This window comes from Carassius carassius, chromosome 7 (genome assembly GCF_963082965.1).
Source record: "Carassius carassius chromosome 7, fCarCar2.1, whole genome shotgun sequence".
Taxonomy (NCBI): domain Eukaryota; kingdom Metazoa; phylum Chordata; class Actinopteri; order Cypriniformes; family Cyprinidae; genus Carassius; species Carassius carassius.
Window position 1 is genome coordinate 33,364,122 of NC_081761.1, and position 9,136 is coordinate 33,373,257.

Sequence of the window (9,136 nt, forward strand, 5' to 3'; positions counted from 1 at the left end):
ACATTTTGGTGCAACACAACATTGTATGTAAGCGGCGTAAAGTTAAGTGGGGTTTTACAAACACTTTGAGAGAAAAGATGAGGAGAGGGAGAATTAGTGATGCTGGTTAAGATAATCGCACTATTACTATTATTACTCAAACTTTTTTTTTTTTAAAGGAGTAGTTCACCTAAAAAGAAAAAAATTGCTTGAAAATGTACACGTGCCCTCAGGTCTTCCTTCATGGGAACAGATTTGGAGAAATCACTTGTGTTATTATTCTGCAGTGAATGGGTGCCGTCAGAATGAGAGTCAAAACAGCTGATAAAACTATCACAGTAATCCACATGACCATCAGTTAACATCTTGCGATGCTGAATGAAACAAATCCATTAAGAAATTTTAACTTTGAACTGTCGCTTAAGTCCTAAAAGTCCTGAAAAAGTTGCCTAATCTGAATCAAGAGAGAAATATGCATAGATAAAGCACCGTTTACAAGCAGAAACAGTTCTAAGCAAATACTGAACTGGAGTAATGTGGATTACTGTGACGTTTTTATCAGCTGATTGGGTGCCGTCAGAATGAGAGTTCATTCACTGCAAAGCATCCATTGTTGAGCAAGTATAGTAATGATAAATTTCTCCATATCTGTTCTGATGAAGAAACAAACTCATCAACAATTCTCATTTTTGGTTGAACTATTCCCTCAAAGTTTAACTCAAGGTGTTCTAATCTGTCACTTTTCCAACAATCAAATTTGGGATTTTCGCCAAAACAAAATCGCAGACACAGAGGCATCCGAGCCCTATAGGGACCACAATATCATAGACAGAGGGACTGTTTATTAAGGCCAGTAAGAAATCGCCCAGCAATCACCATATCAACGCCCTGTCAATCATCTGTTACAGCATGGAGGCGAGGCCAAGCACCATTTGCATTTGTTTCAGGAACTGTACAAATGATACTGTGGTGATAAAATATATGTGGTATTCAACCTGAAACACTACACAACACTCCAGCTCTTTCATATCTGTGTCCATGTCAAACCTTAATTGCACTATTTCTCATAAAGTAGCAGTTATTTTGGTAACACTGTGGCACAATGCAGAGTCATTTCATTCCGTTGGTTTTACTTCTGAAATGCTTGTGATCTGGACTGGGGTTCGGCTTTATTCGGTCAAATCAAACTTTGTGTTATTGACATTACTCTGTAATTTGTGCCTTTTCTGGATTGGGTCTAATGATGTGAACTACCCAAGCGGTTCTTACATGTACACTAAATTCCTGGACCATGAGTTGAGATGTTTTTACATGCTCCGAGCACTGGTCGTATTCACTGGAATTGCAAGTGTAAGAGGTTTTCATTCATTCACAGCTGTGTTATGATATATGGCACGAGTGAGGAAGCCTGTTTCTTCTGTTGTGGAGAACATGAGGTGCCTGTGAAAGTGCCAACAGACTTTTTGAATGTGTGAACGGCGTTTGTGTCAACATGAATAAAGCTAACTCTAACTCCAGCTTCTCTGTGTACAGTTTTCATTAAAAGGGAATTGCGACATCTATTCGAAAAGATATCCTACAAACGTGACTATTTCAGTTTTGCATGGAGAAGTTGAGGCTATTTCTTCACATCGTGCAAAATTCTACATGTGTATGTTGTGTATTCTAAATAGAATCTTAAGAATGGAATCAAAATTAAATCAGTTGACCAATCTAAATTGAAAAAATCAAATAAAATATTTACAATTTAGACTAAGAATTTCTTCAAATTGCAGCATCGAATAATTGAAAAACCCTAGTTTTTATTTCTATATTTTTAGTTTTTGTCTACAACGAAATAACTTACTACTACTAGGTATTAATAATAGTGATGATGATGAAATAATAGAATGTTTATTCTGTTAATTTACAAAAATTTAATTAAATAAAAAAAGAACTATACTATTATAGTAATACTACTACTTTTGTTTTAAAATAAAGAAATAGTATTTAATAATTTTTTACAAAACAACACAAAAACTATAATAATAATTATTGATGAATTACTTAATTTCTTTGATTTTAAACATTAAAATGTTCTCTTTTTTTAATCTAGAAACACCCGTCTGGAGCAGTAGATCATGATGTGTAAACAAACCCTTGACGATTTCATCCAAAAATGGCCGGTCAACTACACAAGTCTGAAGCAATCATGATTCATCGAGGAGAAAGTATGGTTTATTATTGAAAGCTTTCATCTCCAAGCATAAATTCATCACTAAAGTAACACACACCGACTCCAGAAAACCAAGCATGAATCCTTCAGAATCATTTCGTCTTGTGTTTCTTGCGCGCTTGAAACTGTTCAGTTTTGTTCTTGATGGATTTGACCAGCAGTGATAAACTGGGATCCATGACTTTAGTTGAGGATGAGGGCGTCTCCTGCGAGGCTCTGCTCTTCAGCGCCTCCTCCTGGCTGTGCTGGCGCTCCGCTCGGCGTCTCTGTTTCTCCTCTAGGAGGCTCTGCGTTGCTTTGGTCTTCTTGTAGGCCGGGTCGGACGGGTCCAGGTTGTAGAGATGGGACGTGAACACGGCCTGGAAGCGCGAGTCGTGAACGTCCACCTGGAAGTCGTCCTCCTCCAGTGGCGTGTTGCTCTTCAGGAGCTTCTTCCTCTTCTTCTTGCTCAGGTTCTGCTGCTCTACGATCTTGTCGTAGTTGAAATGTTTGTGCTTGTCGTCTTCTCCGTCGTCCATCAGCAGCTCCATCTCGGCCTAGATGCCACGACACAGCTGTTACCCATGATGCATTACCCACAAACACACATTCATGACCATCAGAGAAACATACCCTCTGTCTCTCCAGCTCTTCCTGTTCTTCTGGTGACCTCTCTTCATTCTTCTTCTTCCTGTTCTTTTTGTTTTTCAGGGATGCTGCAGAGAGGATATATAGATTAGAGCACTAACAGTGTGATACTTCCTAAAGGAGTATGAGAAACTCTGATGTTAAATATTAGAAAGCATGAGGGGAATAAAGTGCAGACTCGTCACTAACCTCTCGAGCCGAGCTCCTCTTTGAAGAAGGGGTCACTGAGGTCAACATCAGCAGGAAGTTCATCATCACTGATCTCAGGCTCCGCCTCCACTTCTTCCTGCACGAGACAAAAGAATGAGTCATATGTGAGTCAGAAGGACAAACTACATGATTCTTTCCCCAGTGACACGTTTACCTTCTTTCCTTTCCTCTTCTCTTTCTTTTTCTCCTTTCTCTTCTGCAGGTACTGCTCCCACGGAGTCAGCTGATCTATGCCCTCCATTTTCTTCTTCACTAGCTTCTCAGTTGTTTCCTTCAGCCCTAAAAAACAACAAACATTAATAAAACATACATGTTAATATTAGATAACATGTACCTCATTTTATTTATTATAATATTTATTATATTATACAATATTATATAGTTTATATTTACTTATATATATATATATATATATACACACAAACTATTACCAATAAATAAAATAAAAATATATTCGTTAAATATATATTTTATAAATATATTTATATTAATAAATAAAATTAAAATATGTTTTTATATATACTGTTTATCAAAAAGTACTATATCAGTTACATAACTACGTTTGCAGTCATAAAACATTTTTGATAAATGTATATTTTGTCAATTTTTTTATTATATTTACTGAATGAATATTATATAAAATAAATATATCATATAAAAATTTGACATTTTATGAATAAATAAATACAATGGAATTTATTTAAATATATATATATATATATATATATATATATATATATATATATATACACACATATATATATACACACATATATATATACACACATATATATATATATATATATATACACACACATATATATATATATACACATATATACATATATATACACATATATATATATATATATATATATATATATATATATACACATTTATATTTATTTTTATTATACATTTAATATATTTACAGAAAAAAATTCATATTATTATTATTATCATATTCTTAACAGTGATATGCAATGTTACTTTTTTAAAATAGAATAAAACAGTAAACAATTTTTTTTAAGTATATTAATTAATAATATTAATATTTATGTTAAAATGTTCAGAATTAATAATCTGTGAAATATAAATGTATTACCTGGTACCCATGTGACCTCCATATCCATGCCGTCATCCTTCTCCTTGTCTTTGTCCTGAATGCTCTTCAGTAGTTCTCGGTATTTAGCGATCTGCTCGGTGCTCTTCTTCTCTTTCCTGCTCTTCGTCTCCTCAGGATCAGGCTCAGTGGGCTCCTCAGCTGAGAGAACATTCAATTCAACACAACAACATTTCTGACGGATGAAAAAAAGCACCATCACCAGTTCAGAATAATGTTGCTAGATGATTGAGTCATCACTAACCTTCTATCTTCTGTTGCTCTGCCTCTTCCTCATCCTCTTCTTCCTCACTGGAGGAGGCCAGGTAAGCCTTGAAGTCCATGTCCAACAGGTCGTCCTTATTGAATTTCCTGCAGAGCGCCGTGACCCGATCGTGATCCGTTTCATCCCACGTTAGCTCCACCTAATGACAGCACACACATTATTCTACTTTGAGTCAGCAGCTCAGATCTGATGTAGGACTCGGCGCGACAGACCTTGGCTGTGGTGGTTGCTGTCGATGTGAAGAGTTTAGGTTTGTAGGAACTGTAATCCACATCAGTGGCTCGGTCTTTCGGCTCGTCGTCAAACGTCACGTCATCAGGGATGAACCTGCGAAACCCCCAGAGCCGCAAACACGAGCCAACGTCACATTAAGACAAGTGCCAAGTTCTTAGAAATGTTAGAAACCAGATTTGTGTTCTTGACGGTTTGAGTTATAAAATCTCTGTGACTGTGAGGCTCTCACCGCAGGTCGATCATCGAGCAGCTGCTCTCGTACTCATAGCCGTCACACTCCTCGTAAATCTTTGCTGCTGTTTCGACCGAGTCGCACTCCACCACGGCGTAGAAATACCTCAGACGCTTAAACTGATAGTCTCGCACTTTCTCTCGGTAGATCCTGAAAACACACGGGAGACCCTAACTGGTTAAAACCATGCTTCCTCTGATCGAAACAAAATAGATCAAATGATCCTTGAAAACCATTCAGAGTGAACATAAAAATAGAAAACATTAAATATTGTCAAAAGGCTGAAAAATATCGATACAGGTAGCTAAGATTTTTTTTTTTGTTTCACCAAGGCGGCTGCATTTACAGTATTTGTTTCAAAACACAGAAAAAAAACAGCAATATTGTGAAATATTTTCTATTTGAATATATTTTAAAGATGTAATTTATTCCTGTGATGCAAAGTTGTATTTTTTTAGCATCATAACTCCAGTCTTCAAGTGTCGCGTGATCCTTAATATGCAGATCTGCTGCTCAAGAAACACTTCTGATTATTATCAATGTTGAAAACAGTTCTCCTGCTTCATATTTTTGTGAGACATGTTGAACTTTTTGATGATTCTTTGGTGAATAGTAAGAAGACCATTTATTTGAGACCGAAATCACTGTCACTTTTGAACAATTAACTGCATTCTTCCTGAATAAAAGCATGAATTTCTTACAAATTTTATTTAAACTTATTGAATGAATAATAATAATGTTTTAAATAAATATTGGCCATCTAGAACAGAATTTCTTCACTAAGCTTGTTTGCATTGCATTCTGGGATCCCCGTCGCTGGATCCTGGGCAACCAAACCCCAATAAGAATCTGAACCGCTCCAGTGAATGACTGTGTATGGCGGTACCTTTGCTCCTCTGTGTCTGCGTCAGGGTTCTCTGGGAGGCCGGTGAGCTCCAGCGGACCCTGAGTCTGTTCTGCAGTCATCCTCTCCTTCCCCAACTCAGACGGATAGATCTGACACACACACACACACACACGTCACCAGTCAGACTCACAGATGCTGGACTGAGATGAGATGAGATGTGCAGGAAACTGATGTGATAGATACCGTCACAGACAGCACCACGCCTCCTTTGGGCTTAAACGAACTGAAGAGAGCCAGAAGATCTTTAGCTTTCAGTCTGTCCCAGTTCATGTTACAAACCGCCAACCGTCGGGAAGTCTAAACACAGGAAATAACATGACAGCAACAAACAGTAACACTTCACTATGAGGAACAATTCTCACCATTAACTAGTTGCCCTATTACCATGCCTATTTTTAACATATTGGCTGTTTATGAGTACTTACAATGCACATATTCTACATCCTTAATCCTACCAATACCTTACTTAACAACTACCTTACTAACTAATAATAAACAGCAAATTAGGAGTTTATCGGGGCAGAAGTTATAGTTAATGCTATGGATGCACCGATATGAACATTTTCGCCCGATACCGATACTTCTTTAATTATGGAAGCCGATAACCGATATGTTGGCCGATAAATCTAAATCCACATTTTTACATATTTTTTTTACGTATTTTCATTTTCGAAGTGTTTCCAATGATATTTCAAGTAACTAATAACCATCATGGTGAACAGCAGCACATCTGAAGTGTCTCTGCAGGAAACAATGCATTATTTATCGGTTTTAAGATATCGGCCAAATTCTCTTATTGGTTCAATAACGTTAACAGAAAAAATAACATTTATCGGCCAATATCGATATGGTGGCCAATATATCGTGCATCCTTAGTTAATACAGCTTTGATGAGCAGAGGAGTCTTCTTTCAAACATTTAACTTCTGAACAGCAGTTTATGATTAGTAATTCTCACGTTGTCACTGCGTGGAGCATCTTTCCACATCTCTCCCCAGTCGTGCTCAATCTCCTCTTCCTCATGCTGCAGATATTCCTCCAGCTCATCGTCATCATCTTCATCATCTTCATCAGAGCTGGTCTCAATGTTACCCTTCCCTCGAGCCAGATCGGGTCCACTGTCGCTGTCATCACCTGACTCACTCTCTTCATCAGCCTCCTCCTCATCCTCACCCTCTTCCACGCCATCATCTTCCTCAACACCAGATTCCTCGTCCTCATCTGTTAAAAACAATACAAAAGGTATCAAAGTCAAAAGTCAAAGTCACCTTTATTTATATAGCGCTTTAAACAAAATACATTGCGTCAAAGCAACTGAACAACATTCATTAGGAAAACAGTGTCAATAATGAAAAAATGATAGTTAAAGGCAGTTCATCATTGAATTCAGTGATGTCATCTCTGTTCAGTTAAATAGTGTCTGTGCATTTATTTGCAATCAAGTCAACGATATCGCTGTAGATGAAGTGTCCCCAACTATCAAGTATCAAGCCATAAATAACATTCGTATTGTCTTCAAAAAAGGAAATAATGCATTATTTATCGGTTCTAAGGTATCTGCCAAATTCTCTTATCAGAGACAATCAGATGCATTACTGGGATTAATAATGAATATTAAAGCAATATGTGACCCTGAACCCCAAAACCAGGCATAAAGGTGCTTTTTTTAATTGAGATTTATACATCTGAAAGCTGAATTTATAAGTTTTCCACTGATGTATGTATGATCTATTTGGCCCAGAAAATGGGTGCAAAAAAATCTAAATATTGAGAAATATTTTAAATGGTCCAAATGAAGTTCTTAGCAATGCATATTACTAATCAAAAATCTAATTTTGATAGATTTACAGAAGGAAATTTACAAAATCTCATCATGGAACATGGTCTTTAATTTTTTGCATAAAAGAAAAAAATCTATAATTTTGACCCATGCAATGTATTTTTGACTATTGCTACATATATACCTGTGCTACTTAAGACTTAAGTGCTCCAGGGTCACATTTATAAAATAAAGTGAATGCAGTACCTTCTTCAAACACTCTCACTCCCTTCACCAGCGGCTCTTTGGTTTTCTTAGCCGCTTTTGTCTTCAGGATCTTCTCTGTGTCTGCCTCTTCTTCAGATTCATCGCTCTCTTCCTCATCCTCAACCTGAGATTTCTCATCAGCCTTTTTAACTTTCTTTTCCTTCTTCTCGTTCTCCTCTTCTTCGTCTGACTGCTCAGAGTCAGAGAGCTTGTAGAAGCGCTTGAGGTCCTCGGTGGATGTGTGGCTGACGGGTCGGCCGCGTTTATCGACTGTATACTTCAGTTTAAAACGTTCGTCGTGGAACATGGACTTGAAGCGCTTGTCGATTTTGACTTTGTGCTCTCTGCTGGGCATCTCCCAGAAACGAGGGTCCTTCTGGACCTTTGAGAAGCGGTCGTCGCCGCTTACAGTGTTTTTGGAGGCCATGGTAATTATTTGGAAGAGCCTGATGAAAGCATAAACCTGTGAAAAACACAGAAGTGGTTAATTTCAAGTACATGTGGAACCAAGTGTATATTCGTTAAAAGAAATGGCATGAAACATTTCTTACACAGATAACCCAAAATAATGTGATTCAAGTTCTGTATAGAAAACACTCAAGTGCAACTAAATCAGTTTTCATTTAATTCAATCAGATTTAAACAAGCAATCTTAAATCACATAAAGACACTAATAAAGTATGAAAAAGCTGGGGCTTGTTATCAAACTTTATATTGCAGTATTACCAAGGCAAGATTTAAGATAATTCAAAAACTAAGGCATTTTGTCAAATGTTTACTTGTCATTTGGCTGTATGCAAATGTTATGATAGTCTGTATTTGTATGTTTACAGTGTCTGTCTGTAATTCTGTAACGTTACCACTGTAGAGAATGTAATGACGACAAGTAACTAAAACACTGTGCTAGTCGTTAATTGACAAAACATTATAGCAATTTATGAAAACCCCAAGAATTCACAACATAACCGACTGCGCAGTAGATTAAAAAAAACATATTTAAAGTCCAATACTGACCTACTTGGTTATCGTGCGATTTTACAGCACAGTTCCACACACGTGTTTTCCCGTGGTGCTTTACTACTTCCGCTACATCTTGGGAGCCTTAGCCACGCCCTTTTTTGCGTACGGCGAGACGAAGAGCTCAAAACACACCATACGAGTGTTTCCTTTCACTTTGACATTCTATATATATATATATATATATATATATATATATATATATATATATATATATATATATATATATATATATATATACACAGAAAAGTAAATAAATAAATATAAATAATCGATTGTCTACATTGCTTAACGCTGCAAAA

The 9,136-nt window shown here is 36.7% G+C and overlaps 1 protein-coding gene across 1 annotated transcript; it reads right to left on the minus strand.

Moving 5' to 3' along the window:
- Positions 1-2,178: 2,178 nt before the first annotated feature.
- esf1 (ESF1, nucleolar pre-rRNA processing protein, homolog (S. cerevisiae)) lies at positions 2,179-8,280 on the minus strand. Its single transcript, XM_059554656.1, has 12 exons — positions 7,818-8,280; positions 6,750-7,012; positions 5,976-6,089; positions 5,772-5,881; positions 4,883-5,035; positions 4,632-4,746; positions 4,399-4,558; positions 4,137-4,295; positions 3,186-3,310; positions 3,011-3,107; positions 2,807-2,889; positions 2,179-2,730 (listed from the first exon to the last, which is right to left on the minus strand). The coding sequence occupies exons 1-12, from the start codon at positions 8,242-8,244 to the stop codon at positions 2,287-2,289; spliced, it is 2,250 nt and encodes a 749-aa protein (XP_059410639.1). The 5' UTR covers positions 8,245-8,280; the 3' UTR covers positions 2,179-2,286.
- Positions 8,281-9,136: the final 856 nt, after the last annotated feature.

Coding starts and splice junctions, on each gene's coding strand:
- esf1 (XM_059554656.1), bottom strand. CDS start 8,244: ATGGCCTCCAAAAACACTGTAAGCGGCGACGACCGCTTCTCAAAGGTC. Junction 7,013..7,817: donor AGTGAGAGTGTTTGAAGAAG/GTACTGCATTCA, acceptor TGTTTTTAACAG/ATGAGGACGAGGAATCTGGT. Junction 6,090..6,749: donor ATGCTCCACGCAGTGACAAC/GTGAGAATTACT, acceptor TCCTGTGTTTAG/ACTTCCCGACGGTTGGCGGT.